Here is a 23141-nt window from a genome sequence, read left to right on the forward strand (position 1 = left end):
ACCTTGCTCTGTGAAAGAGCGGGAAAGAAAGCTCCCACTCTGGGAGGCGACTCAGGTTTCACTCAGTGGAGGAGGAAGGCTTTGGAAACTGTCTTTTCATTTACATTCATTATCAAATTGCCATTGTGAGAAAGCCTCACTTTTCCCTTACAAACAGCATTGCCTGCAATTCAGGTTACAGGGAGAGGCTGTACATTGCTTCTAAGCACGCCCTTCCCACGATCTTCCAGGGCTTGATTATGCAAAGGCAATTTGCTCTAGATGGGAAGCAGAGAAGAAGTTTCTGTGGAGAAAGGTCCCATCCAGCAGTCAAAATGCCGCACTTCAGATGTGCCTAAGCAGCCACCGATGCATATATGCATGCATAAACACATTGCAGTGTTGGGCAGGAGGATGTCTACAAATGCCATGCACAGATCTCTGCAGTTCCTGGTGGCTCTGAGTGCTGTTTTCAGCACCACTCATTTTCCACACCCCACCCCACCCGACAGGCTGGATTGGAGGGGAGGGATTGCCTTCTGCCTTCCCCACCACTGCTGTGCTGCCCTCCTGAGAGGCAGTGTGGCAATTTGTCAGTGTAATTTGACCCATCCCCAAAATCCCACCACTGTCAAAGTGGATCCCAGGTGCTACGCTGCAATGGAGAGATGGGAAGCAGAGCAGCTGGCACAAGGGAAGGAGAAGTGGGGAGAAGAAAGAGGAAAAGGGGCCAAGCGAGAAGCAGGGCCATCCCAGATGGCCAGGCACCAAAGTGCTGCCAAAAACAGTGGAGTCCATGTGCATGTCTGCCACACGCTCACCCCATGTCAGCCATGCTCTCCACACCATGCTGCAGCTGATCTGAGGCGAGCATGGATGACATGGAGTGCGTGGCAGAGGCACAGACAGACTCTGCTGTTTTCAGCAGTGGTTCGGGGCATGGGTGGGGGCGCCTGGCCTAGCTGGCCTTTGTGATGAAAAAAATAAGACACCCCCCGAAAATAAGACCTAATGCTTCTTTTGGAGGCAAAAAAATTATAAGGCCAGGTCTTATTCTCAGGGAAACATGGTATATCTTAGTATTGCTACTATGATGGGCATCCAAATAATAAAAAAAAGGAAATCTCTTGATGGTCTATGAGAATTTAATTTGTTTCTCAATTACAGAGGAATAAGGTAAAGAATTCAGAGGAAACAGGAACAGTTTGAAGAAGTGATTTGTTAATGCAAATACCATTTAGGGAAACAGTGTTCAGTCAGATTGCAAATATTTCTTCAACTAATCAGCTCAGCTGCATTATGACTTTAAGGTGTGTTTTTAAATTGTCATCATACAACATGCTTTCTCTGGAGATCGCTGCTGAGGAATCAGGCATAACTTTTCATTATCTCAATGATACGCATGTACATAATCTCAGTTGCATCCATTCCCCAAATGTAATCCAGATGTTGCCATTCAGGAACATGTTGGTGATAAATGACATTACTAAGCCGCGCTATTAATGCCTCGACATCTCTTATGTTCACAAATAAGTCATTTCCACCAGACCAGAGTGCAATGGGTATTTTTATATCTTCTATCTTGGATACAGGAGGAGTTGTCTGGGAAGAAAAGCAACACGCCTGAAAAAAACTCAAAAAACATCTCAGGAAAAGATACATCATATAAAATATTGCAAATTACCACTTTTAAAAACTTGATGAGCAAGGAAAGACTTCCTAGAACAGTGATGGTGAACCTTTTAGAGACCAAGTGCCCATCCTTCTGAGGTTGGTAAAAACAAAGACTAAGATGATTTGGGGCCATATGCAAATAAAGCTTCTACACTGTAAACTGCCCAGAGAGTTTGTAAAGCACTATGGGGTGGTATATACATCTAAGTGCTATTGCTATATCTATTGCTAAATGGCTTGGCTGGGCAGGAAAAGTGGACAGTTGTACATTTAGATGTAGACTGTCTTCAAATTTGGAAGGGCAAGAAATATTTCTCTACATTTACAAACATTTTGATGACACTTTTCTTATTTTTCTTATTTTGCTCAACCTCAGCGTGCAAAATTTGAAATAAGGTACAACCACACCCCCCCCACTTCTAACAGGAAAAGCAATCTGATCTAAAAGCTACAAATGAGGAAGAATGTTATTTTACAGGAAAATTGTTTTATTCTCATACCTGGTTATATTTCTTCATATTCTTTTCCTTAGTGCCATAGTCGTATGCTTGAAACACTTTTTCATTATAGATCTATAATGAATAGTATGTAATTACAGAACTGAATAAAAGTATTACCAGTCATGACCCCATTGCTATACAAGCTACATTGGCTTCCAGATGAAACTCAAGGTACTGGTTGTCACCTTCAAAACTCTTCATGGCTTAGGACTGAGTTATTTATGGGATCATCTCTGCCCAGTGGTCTCTATCTGTCCCATCCAGCAGGAGATTAGGCTCTAGGTACCATCAGCTGTGGGCTGGATTGGTCTCTATCTCCAGCCTAAGACCTTTATGTTATGGTTGCAATATATATTGCAGAAATAGATATTGTGACTGCTTGAATATGGTAGGCCAGAGCTCCAAACCTTTCTAAGAGAAAGGGAGCAGGGAAATGTGCATGCATGTGTGTGCACATGCACAATTGGGCTCATGCATGGTGACAGTGGTAGCATGCATGTGCACATGCATAAGCAGCCTGCATGCATCCATGGCAGTACTGGCAGCGGTGCCAGTGCCTGCATGCATCTGCAAGGGGCCACTAGTGCTTATGCACATGCGCAAACAGGCCATTAGCACCTGTGTGATGCTGGTGGCAGCGCTAGCGCCCCCATGCATGTGCAAACAGGGTCAACAATGGCCAACAGGCTGTGGCCCGGTACTGGGCCACAGCCCACAGGTTGGGGACCCCTGCTGTAGGCTATCACTAGTTTAAGTCCTTAAGGTTATGGTTGCAATATATACATATATATCAACTGTGGGCTGAATTTGGTTTCTATCTCTAGTCTAAGTCCTTAATGTTATGGTTGTAATACACACACACACACACACAAACATATTGCAATTATAACATATAATATTAAGAATTTAGGGTAGCGATAGCCTACAGTATTCAAGCAGTCACAATATCTATTTCTGCAATTTTAAAACAGGACTGAAACATAGATCAATATGATTATCCCAATATTTTCAAGTTACTGCTTCCGTTACTTCAATAGAATACTAGATTCAATTTTCATAATTTTTCAAAACAAAACTTAGAAATTTTTCTTTTTAAAAAATTACATGCTTTGTGTAGAAAGTGCTGTTTTTCAATACAGGCAGTCCCCAATTCAAAAATGAGTTCAAATCCCAAGGTCTGTCCTTAGCTTGAATTTGTATGTAACTGTAGTGTATGCAGCTAAAAGCATACACAGGATGTCAGCACAGCAGGAGTCGTGGGGCTGGACAGCTCCAGGCTATAACCGCATTTGGTGGGAAAGCCTGGTTTAAACGAGTTTGACAGCCCCGGGCTATAGCCAGTCCTGGCGGGAAGCCAGGGTTTAAATCTATTGGCCACCTGCACTGGCGGGAAGCCCAGGTTTGAATCCATTGGCTGGTATTCACCTGGGCAGGTATAAAGGTACGCCAGGTAACCCCTTTTCCCAGCTCCGTTCTTGACTGCAATAAAGGTTAGACTACTGCAACACTCTCTATATGGGGCTGCCCTCGAGGACCACTCGGAGGCTTCAGCTGGTGCAGAATGCTGCTGCGCAAGTTGTGATGGGGGTTTCCCGATACTCCCATGTAACACCTCTACTCCGCGAACTGCATTGGCTGCCGGTTGCCCTCCGGGTGAGATTCAAGGTGCTGGTGATGACCTATAAAGCCCTAAATGGCTTGGGTCCGGGATATTTGAGGGAACACCTGCTGCCGGTATCAAGTTCCCTTCGTCCTGTGCACTCCCACATGGAGGGCCTTCTCAGGGTGCCACCAGTAAAAGACTGCCAGCGGATAACACCCAGGGGGAGGGCCTTCTCAGTGGGTACACCTGCCCTTTGGAACCAGCTGCCCGTGGAGCTTAGGACTGCCCCAGACCTTCGGTCATTCTGCCGGGACCTGAAGACCTGGCTCTTTGAGCTTTCCGGCCCAGGCTGAGAGTTTTTAATTGGGGGTTTTATATTTTTCAGGGATCAAATTTAATTATTTTTAATTGTTTTTAGCTTTTGTATTGTATTGACGTTTTTAAATACCTTGTAAACCACCCTGAGTCCTAGGGGAAAAGGGCGGTATATAAATTCAATAAATTCAATTCAATTCAATTCAATTTTCTACAATAGGATTTTTTCCCCCCCAGTTTGGTCTTTCAGTCTTCCAAGTGGTGCACCTCTTGCAGCTATAACTGAGTCTATCTTCTCTTTCCTACCACTTTTTCCAGCATTATAGACTTCTCCAGAGAGCTAGTTTTTAAATGGGGTTTTATATTTTTTCAGGGATTAAATTTAATTATTTTTAACTGTTTTTAACTTTTGTATCGTATTGACATTTTTAAATTCTTTGTGAACCACCCTGAGTCCTACAGGAAAAGGGCGGTATATAAATTCAATAAACTTAAACTTAAAGAATTCTACATACCCAAGCTGCGCATCTGTCATTGTGTGAGACCACGTAACTTTACAGTAACCCAGAACAATATTATTGTTTAATACAGTATAAGTATTATTATGTAACGAGATTGCACCATTTTGTGTTTAAGTTGAACTTTGCTACTGTAAGCTCAGTTCTTAACTACGGTTCATCCTTAAATCAGAACAGTCTTAACTGGAGACTTTCTATACAATAAAGATTGCAACATAAACAGAAAAGCTATATGCTAACATCAAGTGCTGAATGAGTTGAATGTAGTTCCAGATATTATAAACTGCACATTATTATCCCCAAAAGAGGCAGCTTTGGGTAGTGTTACAAACCTTACAGTTCTGGGGTGCCTTCTCTGATCTAGTGCTCTTCTTCTTAGCAAGATTTAAATTATTCAGTAATGTGTTATCAATTTTTTTAAAAAAAATCCTTAAACCTTAAATGTCTCGGTGGATTGAGTAGTTTTTAGACATTCAATTTGTTTGTTTTTTTACCTTTCTGTCACTAGACAATCATGAATGGTTCACCTTAGGTATACTTTTATTACAACAATGGAATTTATAAATTATAATATATGTTTGGGGTTCCTTTTACCTGACTCATTCTATTCTAACTTGTTCTATTTGTGTCTAATACTGCTGGTATGTGTATGGATGTGATTTATTAGGTTGTATTTTAATTACAATTTTTACTGGTGTTGGAAATTTCATCAATTCACACATAGCTCCACTGGATCCAGGGTTAGTCAGAAGCAACCCATATATAGTATAATGATTAACAGATCTCTTCTATATATGGTTAGAATTGGATTCAATCCATGATACAATAACATACCTGTTTCCAGTGAAAAATGTTTTGCACAGATGTTCCAGCAGGAGAATGTGCTGCGTACACATCCATACGACTCTGAAATAAAACAATCGTTCAACTTAATTCCCTAATTAATTGCATCTGCTGTGTAGCAAAAATTCAATAAGGGCTTTTCTAAATTTGTGAGTCCATTTACATTCATGAATAGACCTTATACAATTGATGAACATTCCCAATCCAGGATATTTTCTTATTAGATGCAGTGCAGTAAATTTAATTTTCATAATTCAGCTGGAGTTACCATATTCAATTGCTATATAGTTACTTTGGGCCTGGACAGCTATCGGGTGTGATCCCTATGGTTATGGGATTACCGGTCTTCAGATTGGTAGTGGCTTAGCCACCGTGAACCAACCCAGGCACCTCCCATCACCAATGATGAGAAGAAATAAAAAAAATTCCATACCAGATCAGTCGTTGCCTGGGTCAACAAGGACCACATCAGATGCTATGGCTCCTGGACATCTGTCGAAAAATGGGCCACAGGGCTCAGTTGTTACTGCTGAGGAACCAGAACGTACAACTGTAAAGCAACTGGAACAAAAGCGCAAAACCTGGACAACCGAAGAAAATTGAGAAATCATCCTATGCTACTACCAGGCTGAACCAACAACCAGGGGATTTCAAAAAAGAATGATGCAACTGTGGAAGGAAAAGCACCCAGAAAGTAATGTAACCGAACAACGATTAATGGATCAAAGACGTTTCATCATCCGTAATAAAGTTTTTACAGAAAATTCAACATCTAGGAACATTGGCTAAACCCAGTGGAACATAATAAAACTGCCTCCTGGATCAAAGATATCCAAAAACAAGCAATACAAAACAAAATGGAGAATATTGTAATAACCACTGATATGGTTGCAAAACAAGTAAAGAAGGTCAAGAACTGGAGTGCACATGGCCTGGATAAGCTGCATGGATACTGGTTGAAACACCTCACCAGCCTCCATCACCGCATGGCTACCCAATTTGATGAAATGCTTCAAAATGCCACAAGTGAAGAATGGTTAACAGCTGGTCGAACATACTTGATAGTGAAAGACCCTGAAAAGAGCACAGAACCAAGCAACTACCACCCAATTACTTGTCTGCCAACAACGTTCAAACTTTTTAAAAGAATACTGGCAAATTCAGTATTCAATCATCTGATGGAAAACAATTTGTATCCCGCAGAACAAAAAGGAAATTATAAAAAATCAAGAGGAACAAAAGATCAATTGCTCATTGACAAAATGGTACTTAAAAATGCAAAATGATGAAAAACAAATTTAAATATGGCATGGATTGATTACAAGAAAGCATTTGACTCATTACCCCACAGTTGGATTAATGTGTGTTTGGAAAACTTTGGAATCAGCAAAAACATTGTACATTTTTGAAAGCAAATATGCAAAAATGGAAAACAGTTCTAACAGCAAATGGGGAAAACATTGGTGAAATCAACATCAGACGAGAAATCTTCCAAGGGGAGTCACTTTCACCACTACTATTCAACATCACATTAATTCCATTGACAATAATATTATGAAACACAAAACTGGGATACCACATCTCAAGCCAGCATGGCAAGATAAACTATCTACTATACATGGTTGACTTAAAATTGTATGTGAAAAGCCACACTGAACTTGAATCAATACTCAACGCAGTTCAACTGCTTAGCAGTGACATCAGAATGGACTTTGGACTTGGAAAGTGTGCTACCATATTTTCCGGCATATAAGATGACTGGGCGTATAAGACGACCCCCAACTTTTGAGAAGATTTTCAAGATTTTTCGTCTTATACGCCAGAAAATACTTACATGCCAGTTGCCAAGTGTCCGACACAAGCCCGATTCAGCCCCGTCTGATGCAGATGGTGCAAAGCCTCCCTTTTGAAGCCCAAAGGGGCTTTTCCTTCCACCCACCCTTTGGAATAAACGCAAGAGCTGCGTTCACACGACATGCTCTTCCAGGCCAGACTGTGCAAACGGCACACCAGAAGCCGCAACCACCGTGGGAACTCTGAGTCCCCGCCTTTCGGCAGCCTGCACAGCCGAGCGCAATCCAGCTTTGAGAGCACATTTGCAGACAGAGCAGCTGCCGCATCTGGAGCCAAGCCCCGCCCGGGAGGTGGTCAGCCAGGCGGGCCCGGAAGACGCGCTGGAGAGCTGGGCTTGGGGCGGCCATGCCGAGGCCGGCTGGCGAGGGCCGCTGCATGGTCTGCAGGTGAGAGGGGCGCCAGGCCAAGTACTGCTGTCCAGACTGCCGAGATAGCGGGTAGCAGGGCGCGCTCTGCTTATGCTCAGATGCTACTTGGGCGAGGGAGAGGGGCTTCCTGCCACTCCTGGGGTCTGGCGTTTGCAAGGGGGAGGGGAAGGGGCTTAGAGGCTCTTGGGGGTGGGAAGGGAGAGTCATGTTGGAGGGGGGACTGGACTAAGGAGGCTTGAAGTTGCTTTGCAAGAACGGGGGCGCTCGATTGATTTATGTACTATTTTCCGGCGTATAAGACGACTGGGCGTATAAGACGACCCCCCAACTTTTGAGAAGATTTTCATGGGTTAAAAAGTCATCTTATACGCCGGAAAATACGGTATATTATCCATGCAGTGAGGAAAAATGGGAAAAATAGAAGGAATAGAACTGGGAAATGGAAGTATTATGAAAGCACTAGCAAAGGATGATGGTTACAAATACCTAGGCATATTGGAAGCAGATAACATCTTGAATGTAAAAGTCAAAGAGTCAACACAAAAGGAATACATCAGGAGAGTCCGCAAAATACTAAAATCAAAGCTGAATGCTGGAAATATAATTAAAGCCATTAATACATGGGCAGTCCCAGTGATACGCTACCCAGCTGGAATTATCAACTGGACTTTGGCTGAATTGGAACACCTAGACTGGAAAACACGTAAACTTTTGAATGTGCACGACGCTTTACATCCACGAAGTGACATCGACAGGTTGTACCTGCCAAGAAGAATAGGGTGCAGAGGGCTACTGCAAATCCACCAAACTGTAGCAGAGTTTGAATGACTATGTAAATCAAAGTACAGAAAAACTTCTGCAGGCTGTGAAAACAGAGAGCATTATAAAAATAACAGAAACAAAGGCAGAAAATAAGGAAAAACGGCTGGATGACAGATTAAATAGATGGAAAACCAAAGCTTTGCATGGACAGCATTTGAAAAACATTGAAGGAAAATGTGATAACAACTTGGCATGAGCATGGCTTAAGATGGGAACCATCAAGAAACAGAAGGCCTAATACTGACTCCTCAAGAACAAGCACTACAAACTAATGCCATTAAAGCGAAGATACAAAAATCAACTGAAAATCCAAATTGCTGACTTTGCAACCACAATGTTGAAACTGTTTTACATTTAATATGTGAGTGCAGCAAAATCATGCAAACTGATTACAAAGCTAAACTAATCCACTGGGCATTGTATAAAAAATACGACTTGCCTGTGTCTGAAAAGTCATGGCAACATAAGACAGATCACCATTTGGAACAGAACACACCAGATATCGCAGTCATAGAGAATCGAAGCATACAGTTGATTGATATCGCTGTACCATGAGATGCCAGTCAATTTGAGTGTTCAGTTGACTGAGTTTCATGTTTTATGAATGAAATAATAATAATAATAATAATAATAATAATAATAATAATAATAATAATAATAATAATAATAATAATAATAATAATAATAATCCCCTTCATGGATTACTGCCTTGTCGTGGCGAAGGGGCTTGCGTAATTCAATGAAGCTATGAGCTATGCCGTGCAGGGCCACCCAAGACAGAAAGGTCATAGCAAAGAGTTCTGACAAAACGTGATCCACTGGAGAAGGAAATGGCAACCCACTCCAGTATCTTTGCCATGAAAACCCTATGGACAGTACCAAAAGGCAAAACGATATGACGCTGGAAGATGAGCCCCTCAGGTCAGAAGGTGTCCAATATGCTACTGGGGAAGAGCAGAGGGCTAGTACTAGTAGCGCCAGAAAGAATGAAGCGACTGGGCCAAAGCCGAAAGGATGCTCAGCTGTGGATGTGTCTGGTGGTGAAAGGAAAGTCCAATGCTGTAAAGATTTTTTCTCTATAGGAACCTGGAATGTAAGATCCATGAATCAAGGAAAGCTGGACGTGGTCAAACAAGAGATGACAAGACTGAACATCGACATCTTAGCTATCAGCAAACTAAAATGGACAGGAATGGGTGAATTTAATTCAGATGACCATCAGGTATACTACTGCGGGCAAGAATCCCTCAGAAGAAATGGAGTAGCCTTCAAAGTCAATAAAAGAGTAAGAAAAGCAATACTGGGATACAATCCTCAAAATGACAGAATGATCTCAGTTCGAATCAAAGGCAAACCATTCAATATCACAGTAGTCCAAGTCTATGCCCCAACCACCGGTGCTGAAGAGGATGAAATTGACCGGTTCTATGAAGCCCTACAGCACCTTTTAGAACTAACACCCAGAAATGATGTCCTTATCATCATGGGGGATTGGAATGCTAAAGTAGGATGCCAAAAGATAACCAGAATAACAGGCAAGTTTGGCCTTGGAGTACAAAATGAAACAGGGCACAGGCTGATAGAATTTTGTCAAGAGAATACGATGGTCATAGCAAACACTCTTTTCCAACAACCCAAGAGACACATGGACATCACCAGACGGTCAACACAGGAATCAGATTGACTATATGCTCTGCAGCCAAAGATGGAGAAGCTCTATACAGTCAGTAAAAACAAGACCAGGAACTGACTGTGGCTCAGACCATGAGCTTCTTGTTGCAAAGTTTAGGCTTAAATTAAAGAAAGCTATTCAAAATCTTAAAAGACGATGCAGTAAAAGTGCTACACTCAATTTGCCAGCAAATTTGGAAAACTCAACAGTGGCCACAGGATTGGAAAAGATCAGTTTACATTCCAATTCCAAAGAAAGGCAGTGCCAAAGAATGTTCAAACTATCACACCATTGCACTCATTTCTCATGCTAGTAAAGTTATGCTTAAAATCCTACAAGCTACACTCCAGGAGTATGTGGACCGAGAACTACCAGAAGTACAGGCAGGATTTTGAAGAGGCAGAGGAACTAGAGATTAAATTGTCAACATACGCTGGACCACGGAGAAAGCTAGAGAGTTCCAGAAAAACATCCACTTTTGCTTCATTGACTATGCTAAAACCTTTGATTGTGTGGATCATAACAAACTGTGGCAAGTCCTTAAAGAGATGGAAGTACCAGACTATCTTATTTGTCTCTTGAGAAACCTATATGTGGGCCAAGAAGCAACAGTGAGAACTGGACACGGAACCATTGATTGGTTCAAAATTGGGAAAGGAGTCCGGCAAGGCTGTATACTGTCGCCCTGCCTATTTAATTTATATGCAGAGCACATCATGAGAAAGGCAGGGCTAGATGAATCAAAAGTTGGAATTAAGATTGCCAGAAGAAATATCAACAACCTAAGATATGCAGATGATACCACTCTAATGGTAGAAAGTGAAGAAGAACTAAAGAGCCTCTTGTTGCGGGTGAAGAAAGAGAGTGCAAAACTTAGGTTGAAACATAACATTAAGAAAACCAAGATCATGGCATCCGGCCCTCTCAACTCCTGGCAAATAGATGGGGAAGAAATGGAGGTAGTGACAGATTTTATTTTCCTGGGCTCCAAGATAACTGCAGATGGGGACTGTAGCCAAGAAATTAAGAGATGCTTGCTCCTCAGGAGGAAAGCCATGGCAAATCTAGACAGTACACTAAAAAGCAGAAACATCACCCTGTCAACAAAAGTGCGTATAGTCAAGGCTATGGTCTTCCCAGTTGCAATGTATGGCAGTGAAAGTTGGACCATAAAAAAGGCTGAGTGCCAAAGAATTGAGGCCTTTGTACTATGGTGCTGGAGAAGACTCCTGCGAGTCCCTTGGACTGCAAGGCAATCAAACCGGTCAGTCCTAGAGGAGATCAACCCTGACTGCTCTTTAGAAGGCCAGATCCTGAAGCTAAAACTCAAATACTTTGGCTACCTAATGAGAAGGAAGGACTCACTGGAGAAGAGCCTAATGCTGGGAAAGATTGAGGGCAATAGAAGAAGGGGATGACAGAGAATGAGGTGGCTGGATGGAGTCACTGAAGCAGTTGGCGTGAGCTTAAATGGACTCCAGAAGATGGTAGAGGACAGGAAGGCCTGGAGGAACGTTGTCCATAGGGTCGCGGTAGCTTGAACACGACTTCGCAGTTAACAACAACAACAGCAGCAGCAATAATAATAATAATAATAAAGTTGGAAGGTCTTCTAGTCCAACCCCTTGCTCAGGCAGGAAACCCTATACCATTTCAGACAAATGGCTGTCCAGTCTCTTCTAAAAATCTTCTAGTGTTGGAGCATTCACTGCTTCTGGAGGCAAGTTGTTCCACTGGTTAATTGTTCTAACTGTCAGGAAGCTTCTCCTTAGTTCTAAGTTGCTTTTCTCCTTGCTTAGTTTCCATCTGTTGCTTCTTGTACCGCCTTCTGGTGCTTTGGAGAATAACTTGACTCACTCTTCTTTGTGGCAGCCCCTGAGATATTGAAACACTGCTATCATGTCACCCCTAGTCGTTTTCTTCATTAAACTAGACATATCCAATTCCAGTAACCATTCCTTATATGTTTTAGCCTCCAGTCCTAATCATCTTTGTTGCTCTTTTCTGTACTCTTTCTAGAGTCTCAACATCTTTTTTACATTGTGGTGACCAAAACTGGATGCAGTATTCCAAGTGTGGCCTTATCAAGGCATTGTAAAGTGGTATTAACACTTCACGTGATCTTGATTGTATCCCTCTGTTAATGCAGCCTATCACTGTGTTGGCTTTTTTTGGCAGCTGCAGCACACTGCTGACTCATATCTAAGTGATTGTCCCCTAGGACTCTGAGATCCCTCTCACAGTTGCTATTATTGAACAAGGTACCACCTATACTATACCTGTACATTTGTTTTTTCTTGCCTAAATGTAGAACCTTACTTTTTTCACCACTGAATTTCATTTTATTAGATAGCGCCCAGTGTTCAAGTCTGTCCAGATCATCCTATATCTTAAGCCTGTCTTCTGGAGTGTTGGCTATTCCTGCCAGCTTGGTGTCGTCTGCAAATTTGATTAATTCCCCATCTATCCCCTTGTCCAAATTGTTGATGAAGATGTTGAAGAGTACTGGACTTAGAACAGAGCCCTGAGGCACCCCACTACACACTTCCCTCCATATAGATGCAGTTCCATTGAGGACCACACACTGAGTACGGCCAGTCAGCCAGCTACAAATCCATCTGGTGGTGATGCTGTCTAACTCACATTTTTCTATCTTATCAAGTAGAAGGTTGTGATCTACTTTATCAAATGCCTTACTGAAGTCCAAGTAAATTACATCCACAGCATTCCTCTGGTCCACTAATTTTGTCACTTCATCAAAGATTTGTCTGGCATGATCTGTTTTTGACAAACCCAATTTGGCTTTTAGCAATGACTTTGTTTGCTTCTAGGTGTTTGCTGATTTGTTGTTTGATTATCTTTTACAGAATCTTCCCAAGTATTGAGGTCAGGCTGATAGGCCTGTAGTTTCCTGGATCTATTTTTTCCCTTTTTTGAAGATGGGAACTACATCAGCTCTTTTCCAGTAGGTAGTTCCCCAGTGCTTCAGGATGTTTGTAAAATATAGTTCAGTGGTTCTGAGATCACATCTGCCAGTTCCTTGAGAACTTTGGGGTGTAATCCATCTGCTCCTGGTGATTTGAACTCATCTAGGCTGGACAGGTGCTCACTTACCATTTTCTTGCCTATCTTGACTTGTGTTTCTAATCTGTCTCTAATCTAGTCTCTAATCTAGTCTCTTAGCTGAACATCCAAATTCAAAGCTTCTCCGAGAAAATGTCCAAAACCAAATCAAATACAATCCAAACTTCAGGAGGAAAGTAAAGGAAGTAACTCACGTTTCATAATCCTTAATTGTGTGTTATATCTCTTAATCAATTCTCTGCGATGGTCCAGAGGAGGCAGAAATTCAGTGTCCATCATCCACCCAAGCTAGCTCCGCCCCTTACTTTGTATTTTGAAGTTGATTGCAAATACATCAATAGTCTTGGATGACCCTAGCCATTTGCTATCCTACAACTAGCCAGAAAGATAAAGGGGCAGCTCAGAATGCAGTCTATGTGCTTTGTCTTTTTAGTTTTCCAACAATTCTCATTCCAGTTTACTGACACTGGATACAAGCCATTAGTTTTTGGAACAATCTTGATGCTTGATTCTTCAATTCTGTTGGAAGGAACTTTGCCAAAAACAACTTGGAAATTTCCCAGTATAATGAACACAGTTACACCTCCTATTCTAAACCTTTTGCACAAAATCAATTCTTTCTTCCAGGAAATCTTGAAATAAACAATAAAGCTCAATTTTGTCTTTATTTAAAATTTAAGAAAGGCTTTACTCTAAGGGTTGACAAACTTTTTCTGTAAATGGCCAGATTCTATCCCCTTCCCCCTGCATCCATGTGAGTGGCTGACAGGTCTGCAGGCTAAGGAGGGCATCAGGCATTGGACAATGCTGGGCCAGGAAGGGCTCAAGAGATCACCCCCTGCTGCCCAGAATTTCCCACCTTTGTCTCTTGGCTCTGCTCCAAGCCCCATGGATGATCTATGATTGTGATCTGCTGCCTACCCGCCCATTCATGCTTAGCTCGGAGGCCATATAAAAACCAGGTGGCAGGTGAGATTTGACTTGTGGACCATACTTAGCCTTAATTTAAGAAAAACTGTTATTTTGCAACTGGAATTGCAAACATGATTAAGAGAAATCAAGCCTGACCCAGTTTTCCTTTATACATACCGTGTTGCAATTGGGAGTGTTAGAACCAGCTATAAAAGAAAATGCACGTTTGCAGATTTTAGGTTGAAAATTACAAAATGAAACCTTTAGTGTTCTCAAAGTAGTAGGATACTGCAAAATTCCTCTGTAGCCAAACACTATCTGAAATATATTAAATAATTTATTGATTAATTAATTTGAACTGATATAATTAAGCCAGATCAAATATCCCAACCCCACATCTGCTGTAAACCATAAATTTAAGAAAGAAAAACTCCTTAGTTCAGGAATACACAAACTGGATCTTTGCATGCTACACATGAGTTGAAATTTGAAAAGGTGGACAAGAAAAAAAAGTTCATTTAATTTAGTTATTGTAAATAAAAGTATATTAGTGAAATATAGGTATATGATAATCTTCACATACCATATAATGATTTTTAATGCTTTTTTCCTAAAAACAAGCTGTAGTCAGTTATGAAATTTTTATCTTATCTTATTTTAAATATTTTTCAGCCAACTCTGGTGGCTCCCAGAGATTAAAAAACAAAAATTATTTTTAAAAAATTCTTGGTTTTTTCATTTATAATATAAAATACAAAAGTCGAAGAGAAAATATTAAGAAAATAAAGGAGAAAAAAGGGAAGGGAAAAGTGTGGGGCAAAAAGAAAAAAGAATGAAAAGGTGTTGAATTCTGAGTCCTTTTGTTGCAGTAGAATAAGATAATAGCATCAAACCTCAACTTTTTACTTTTACATAATAATATAAAAGAGCCATTTCTATAACAAGAAACCTATTAAATGGTAAAACCCCAAATCAAAGGTTCATTTTTCCCCCACCTCAAATGCAAAGTCCAGAAGCGGTTTCCAAGTAGAAACAAAAGTAATTGTATTTTTTTTCCTTTGATCAAAGCAGTCAATTTGATCAGTTAAAACATAAAAACTGGCACAACCCATGCTAATGAGCCACCATCTAATCTTCTCCCAATGCTTGGGGGGAAAGGGTGCCAATTGATCTTCAGGGGGCAAAGCATTTCATAAGACAAGGGCTGCCACCGAAAAGGCACACATCCTAACTCCCATCTGATGGCAATGTTTAAAGGAAGGGACTAGAGTATGGGTAGGCAACCTCGGCTCTTTTATGACTCATGGACTTCATAGCATAGCTGACTCAGGAATTCTGGGAGTTGAAGTCCATGAGTCATAAAAGAGCCGAGGTTGCCTACCCTTGGACTAGAGGATTCTATGTCACTGGGTAGAATGAGTAGATGTCCTTAGGAAAAGGGGGTCCTGCAGATAGCCTGGCTCTGGGCTACATAGGACTTTAAAGGTCAGGACCAGCACTTTGAAATTGCACCCAAAATAAAACTGGAAGCCACTGCAGCTCTCACAAATGAGGTGTTACATGGGCAAACCTAGGGGCTCCCATTGCTTTGCATGCTGCGTCATTCTATACCAAAACTGAAGTTTCTGGGTGGTGTTTATGGGTAGCCCCATGTACATCATGTTGCTGAAATCAAGACAGGAAGTGACTAGGCATGGGTGACCATGAGCAAGGTGCCCTGACGCAGGAAAGGGCGCAATTGGCACATCAGACAAATCTGGGCAAAGCCTTCCTAGCCCAATTTTGGGAGGGAGATACAGTATTTTCCAGCGTATAAGACGACTTTTGAACCCCTGAAAATCTTCTCAAAAGTTGGGGGGTCGTCTTATACGCCCAGTTGCCTTATACGCCGGAAAATCAGTGGGTGGCGTCTGGCGGGAGCTGGCAGGGCAGTCCTGCGCACGCACGCACTCCCCGGCTGCTCCTTAGCAGCTGGGGAGTGCGCGCGTGTGCAGGACTGCCCTGCCGACTCCCGTCCGACGCTCTTCGCTCTTGAGGCAGCTGCTGCCTCAAGAGTGAAGAGCGTGGAGATGGCAGGGAAGTCCTGCGTGCGCGTGCGTTTGCAGGACTTCCCTGCCGGCTCGCTCTTCCCTCGCGTCGGACGGGAGCCGGCAGGGAAGTCCTGCACACGCGCGCGCACGCAGGACTTCCCTGCCGGCTCGGTCTTCCCTCTTGAGGCAGCAGCTGCCTCAAGAGCGAAGAGCGTGGAGCCGGCAGGGAAGTCCTGCGTGCGCGTGCGTTTGCAGGACTTCCCTGCCGGCTCGCTCTTCCCTCGCATCGGACGGGAGCCGGCAGGGAAGTCCTGCTCCCGTCCGACGCTGCACTTCCGCCGGGGGTGCTGGTCGAGATGAGCCAGCAGGCAGCCGCCATGAGCGCGGCGCTGAGGGGCAGCAGCCCCACGTGCAGCAGCAGCCGCCGGCTCAGCAACAGGTCCGAGCGCAGGAGCCGCACCGCCAGGCTGCCCAGGAAAAGCAGCCACACTGAGTGGCTGCACGCCCAGTCCAGCTCCATGAGGGGCAGGGCAGGAAGCCGGTCGGGAAGAGGGACCGGGGGCCCGGGCCGAGCACGCCTCGGCCGACGGTGAGAGGGAAGCGGCACATGAAAAAGAGGCTGCGGGCGGAGCTGCCCCGCCGTGCACCGAATGGGAGAAGTTCAAGGCCTGGGGGGGAGAAAGCAGGAGGGGCGCCGGCCGTGGCGGGTGGCGGCTGCCCTCCAGCGCTGCCTGCCGCCTGGGAAATGCTGCGTCTCAGGGGCCAGCAGAAGCGCGGGAGCAGTGGGAGGGCTGGCGGGGCCAGTCGGGCCTTCGCCTCCTCTGCAACGGACAGGGAGGGCAGGGCATGTAAGTATTTTCCGGCGTATAAGACAAAAAACCTTGAAAAACTTCTTAAAAGTAGGGGGTCGTCTTATACGCCGGGTCGTCTTATACACCAGAAAATACGGTAGTATTTGTGCCTCCCTGTCATAGAGATAAATATCAAGAGAAGGTAGGATGATCACCCTCCTTTTCAATCTATCCTTTCATTACTTTACTATTATTTTCTTTGGAATAATGCACTTGACTGGACTATGCATCAACAAGAGCCCAAAAGCACTTACATGAGCTAGTGGAGCAGGGAGGCTTAATAAAGGAGTTGTAGCATATGTTAGTGTGACTATAGGTCCCATTCCAAAAAAGACCTTGATTCTTTCAGCCAGTTCTGGCCAAATAGAGAATGAGATGAAACCTGAAGAAATAAAAAAAAAATTGCAAAGAAACAGAGCCTCTTCAACTGTATAGGACAGCAAAGTTTTGCTCTAAACAACTATTTCTTTTCTTCTCGCTCCTGTATTTCTGCAGGGTATAATTGTGCATTCTATACACAACGCATGGAAGAAAATGCATTTTTAGTTTGCAATCAAACAGCTGGATGGCGTGATGAGTGTGAGGTATAGAGGAGGGAGAAATATCTGTTTCCTGTTCTCGTGTTCACAGTGGGAAGATGCATCACATGATTCAGGAGTCCACAGTCTTTATTGATCAGCAGGAAGAAAATTGCTGAAACCCAGGGCTATCACTTCATGCTGCAACATATTCTTTTAATATGCAAAAGTCCTAGGCTTATCTTTGTGTAGAGTGTGGCCAGGTTTATTGCAGAAAACTCTTACAGAGAAAGGGCTGGGTTAGATGAGACAAGCATTGCGAAGTGGCTCTTGATTAATAGGAATTCAGAAGTTGATTTGTTCAATTCTTCCTGACTTGGCCTCCTCCATAAACTATTTGCCAGGGCAGATGCATTCTCAAATTGTACAATTGCAATGTGTGGACTGTAGTAGTTTCCCCCATTCAATCCTGCTCATAGATTTGCCTATATAACTTACCAACAGTTGTGCCTTCTGAATGGCCCACATAATAAAGCTGCTGTTGTTTGGTTTTGTTCAGGATAAAGTGTATGGCTGCTGGAATATCATAGTATCCCATCTCATGAACACTAGGAAAAAACAAAGGAAGCACATGGCTTTATAAATTCAAGCCTAGGCCATTTTGCTTAGAAATTAGTTCAGCTGATCTCATGGAAAGGACCACAGGGTAAAAACTGTATTGGTACAAGTGTAAGAAGGATTGCAGAAGATGTAAATGAAGATCAGTTTGTTGGGAAAGCTTAGGAGAAAATAATAGGATACTAGATTACAGGTCTTGTTGAACTAGTATAACCAGATTAATACCCTCAGCCCAGAACCTAATCTAGATTCACTGAATATCACTAGATTGAATATAATTAAAATATTTGCTAGCAAGGTTGAAAGTCTATCTAACAATCGCTGAATACACATGGCTGACCTTGCAGCCAGAGTATTTTTAGTAAGGAAATGTTTCAGAGTCCTTTTTTAAAGTCAGAAAAAGCAAACAACAGATAACTGTTCTTCTTGCCCAATGGAAAAATAATGTTTGAAAGTGACTTCCATCATTATATCTCTCCCAGATAATGTTAAATATTAAAAAAATAAAATGTTTAAAGAGCCTTGGTGGAGCAGTGGGCTAATGCCTCCTTAAGTAACACCAGCTGCCTGCAATTATTGCAGGTTCGCATCCCACCAGGCTCAAGGTTGACTCAGCCTTCCAAGGTAGGTAAAATGAAGACCCAGATTGTTGGGGGCAATTAAGCTGACTTTGTAATAATGCCGCTTGGGGGGGGGTGTATGAAAGCCCTAATAAGCAGGCATATACATAGAATGAAGGCTACTGCTAAGCTTGTAAGCCGCCCTGAGTCTTCGGAGAAGGGCGGGATATAAATGGAATTAAAATAAATAAAATAAAATAAGTCAATTGCAGAACTTAGCAAATATTTACATTATTTATCACTAGTAGTGCAACATTAAAAGAACTTTCTCTTCAAGTGCGCTTCTGAACCTCGTCTTAGTGTTCTCTGGAAGCAAATGGTCAGCAACCACTCTGTGTGTGATAAGGGAGTTTATATATTGTTTTGAGGGAGGAATTGGAATTAGCTTAGTAAACTGAAACCTCTAGAAATCAGCTTTCATCCCTGGTTCTAGTTTATGACTAATTTAATTTAATTTAATTTAATTTAATTTAATTTAATTTAATTTAATTTAATTTAATTTAATTTAATTTAATTTAATTTAATTTAATTTAATTTAATTTAATTTAATTTAATTTAATTTAATTTTTACCCCTTTAAGTCAGATTTCAATCCATGCACCTGCCTGGACAAGTCCCTGAAGTTTACTTGGCAAGATTTCAGAGGTGGTTTACCATTGCCTGTACTCTGAGACTTAGAGAGACTGACTGGCCCAAGGTCAATCAGCTGGGTTCATGCCCAAGATAGAATTAGAAGTCATAGTTTCCTGGTTTCTAGCCTGATGCCTTAACCACTACAACAAAGTGCCTCCTGCTTCTATCTTTTAAAATAATTAAGCATCTGATATCCCTTTTAGATTTTACCTAAACTCCCAGAATTCCTTCTGCCATGGCTTCAGTGTCTTGTGATTTGAAGACCAGGTGTTTCCTCTGCTATTTCCAAGCCAAACGTCATAACCATTATCTGCTAATATGAAACCAAAACTGTTGTGGGGGTGGTTAGAAATCCAGTGGGAAGCATCTCCAATGAAACTATGTAACAAAAACACAACAGGTTGTGCAGCTGTAAAATAAGAAGAGATGTTTTTTTAATGAGCCAGATCATTGAAGATTGGAAAACAATTGAAGTATTAGTTGCAAATAAATCTTGCAAAGAACCAACATTTGCGGTACATTGTCACAATCTACTGTTTGATAGCTGGCTGGAATGAAAGCATGATCATTACATGTTTAAATCCATAGAATTTAGGAACTGAGATTTTATTGATTCAATGGATCTGCTCTAATCATATCCAAATCCATTCCTTTATCTTCAACATTATGATATGTTCTCAACAGTTCCATATAATCTCCAAATCTGGAATCTTATACACAAAATTTGGAGAATTTTTGTTTTTTAAAAGAAGTTGCTTAGATTGCTTATCCTATTGGATTATCAATTGTCTTTTAAACAGAATCATAAACTACAATACCTCAAGATGCATCAGTATACCCTCAAACTGAGGATATATTTTTCTTCATCTTTCAGGACTCAACCTATTTAATTATGCATTGGACTACTAAGCAGGTTTTCATAGCTAAAACCTTTCTCAAATGCTTCTTAAATGGGATTCACCTTTGAAAGTTTTTTTTAAAAAAATCTTCACTGTTTATTTTGAAACATTTCATGAGAAGCTTCCATTGGATCCTAAAACATTCTTTAATAGACAATTCTACAGATGTCTTCTTAAGAAACTACTTTCGTGAATTCTTGGCCTTTTTCCATTATAAATGATACAGGATTTCAGCTAAAATTAAGGGTAAAAAAATAACTCCAGCAATTAGGATCCAAATGAGAGAGATACTAATTTGGTTAGAAGCACCACCTATATAGTACCTAATATGGATTTTGTTGTAAATGGTATAAAGTTGGTATAAAGTTACAATTTTCATTCTCATTAGTAATTAGATGGTTTTGTTTTTAGTGGCCTTATTTTCTTTCTTGCAACGTCTTTTGTGATGATTTCTTGTAACAACAATACCAGCGTCAGTGTTCATTCTGAAAATTTTACATTTAATTTTGAAGAGATATATCATTCCACCTTAATTATTGAAAAGTATTCTCAGCCATGTTTGGTAAGAATGTTGCATGAGGTCATATAGGCTAGTTGAGAGAAGAATGGTGCAGCACTTCAGATCTGAAGAGAAAAATGTGCTTCCGTGGAATACAAAGGTAGCCTCTTTGCCATTTCTTAAACCACACTTCAATTGGAAGTTGTTTGACTTGCCCATGGTCATACCTTTACTTGCAGCATTATACCTTCCATGAGGTATTCTGTAAATGGTAAGTATATATCCATCTTCTGTTTCAACATGATATTCCTCACTTGGATAGTTATGAAAGTGGATAATCTCACTCTGATGGTAAAAAGAAAACAGAACAAACTTGTTTGCAGTTATATTTTCTGAACATAAATGAACAAACAAGATGGTAAATACTGCAGTAATCTCAGGAATATTGCACTTTCATGACCTCCAACTTCAGGGAGGTTGCCAAAATGTGGACCTTCAAGAGGTGGAGCCTAAGCAAAATCAGATTTATTTGTTGAGGATGCACCCCCAAAGTCAGTAGAATGAAAAGCTGTTTTAAGAACCTCGATAATATTTTGAAGTACTTTGAATGACACAGACAAAAATAAATTTTAAGGGTTTTTTAATTAGGAGAAATAAGAAATAAGAATCTCAAATGCTTTTAATATGTGTGTCTTAAAGATTAAAGATTAGTATTTCTAATGCTTTATGTATCTGGATCATAAAGCCAGGAGGAAGCTGTCTACAAAACTGTTTTTCAGCAATTTTCACTTAGAATAAAGTAGCTGGTCTGAAAGAGCAGCTACTAACTTCAGATTAGCTATACAATCTGTTTTCCAAAGTCAGTTTGGGATTATTTAAAGCAGAAAAATTAATGCATCACAATGTCCACTGTATCAGATTTTTTGCTTGTTTTACACTCTCTGCCAACAGTAGTACCTCTATCTTTTTTTTTTTGGTTTAGTACTTTTGGAAATTTGAGGAAAATCTCTAGCACTAGGCTAAAATTCTGGAATCCTACCATAGACAACTTTTTTTGGTATATCTTATTTCTCAGCTTTTAAAAACTTACAGCTATTTACTTAGAACTACAGTAAAAGATAATAAAAGATAAGATCCTCACCACCATAACACACTATTTGCATTATTTTATAATATATGAACTCAAACAAGTACTAGCTATCTTTAGGGTGCTATTTTTTTATGAGGAAACAGTGAGGTCCAAAATATGTCAGGCAATAACATACTATATTCATAAAACACTCAGGGTTCATGTTATAGTTTGTGTTAAGTCTTTCTGAAGTTTCCAGATCTTCCAAACTGAGAATTCCATGGCATAAATAAGCCATTATTATGAAACTCCTCATCTTCATCCTGTAGGAAGCAATTCAGTCATTCATTAACATTTTAGAAAAGCAAACTTTCTGCAGACATAAAGCACTTTAGCCATGAAATAACGTCTGCTATCTGTTGCTTTAACCATTGAGCAGAATTTTACTTCTAAAGAGAATGGGAACAACTCAACACCAATTTGAGTATAGTTTCAATTTGAATATTGCTTAAAAATAAACTTGCTTAAAAAATAAACAGTGGATTAAACAAATAGGTGGCCAAGGATCTGCATCAGGATTAAGCAACAGACAAACCTACTGGCTAGGATTTATACATATCTTTGTCTCATGTTCCCACGTTACTCATTTCATATACCGTGTCTTCAATTTGAATTAAATTATATGAAAAAGGATTCTAGGATGAACTTTCCAATCAATCAAAAGTAGCCAACCGCTCAGGTCCCCTTTGGATTCCCAACTGTTAAATTTTAATAATGTAGATTTTGCCAAGGATAGTTGCATTCCCTAATCTTAACCATAGGCTATGCTGCGAGTTTTGTACAGTGGTGCCTTGGTACTCATTGTTAATTGGTTCAAGGAGGCACATTGAGTAGCAAAAACAATGAGTATCAAACATTTTTTTTCCATTAGGAATAAGGCAGCTGAGACTGACAAGTTCTAGTTTGTGTGTTCAGTACCAAATAAAGGATGAGTACTGGAACAAAATTTTCACATCAAATGTGTTGAATACCAAATTCAATGAGTTTCATTAGCCAGGCTAAGGGCCTTCCACCACCATCATCATCATCATCATCATCATCATCATCATCATTATTATTATTATTATTATTATTATTATTATTATTATTATTATTATTATTATTATTATTATTATTATTATATGCCATTTGCCCTGTTTCAGGTTCTAATCACACACAAACACAGTTGCAATGGAATTTTACACTTCATCTTAAGACTTTA

At 40.9% G+C, this 23141-nt stretch overlaps 1 protein-coding gene across 1 annotated transcript; it reads right to left on the bottom strand.

Moving 5' to 3' along the window:
* Positions 1–1347: 1347 nt before the first annotated feature.
* LOC308668589 (lysosomal acid lipase/cholesteryl ester hydrolase-like) lies at positions 1348–22202 on the bottom strand (the record flags this gene model as incomplete). The annotated part of the gene is made up of 9 exons (XM_081328599.1): positions 1348–1581; positions 2154–2225; positions 5424–5495; positions 14322–14462; positions 17280–17407; positions 18042–18151; positions 19624–19822; positions 21039–21156; positions 22077–22202. The coding sequence occupies 9 exons, from the start codon at positions 22200–22202 to the stop codon at positions 1348–1350; spliced, it is 1200 nt and encodes a 399-aa protein (XP_081184725.1).
* Between the last annotated feature and the right edge of the window lie 939 nt (positions 22203–23141).

The sequence above is a fragment of the Vipera berus genome (genome assembly GCF_964194415.1).
Source record: "Vipera berus genome assembly, chromosome: 5".
In the NCBI taxonomy this organism is placed as follows: Eukaryota; Metazoa; Chordata; class Lepidosauria; order Squamata; family Viperidae; genus Vipera; species Vipera berus.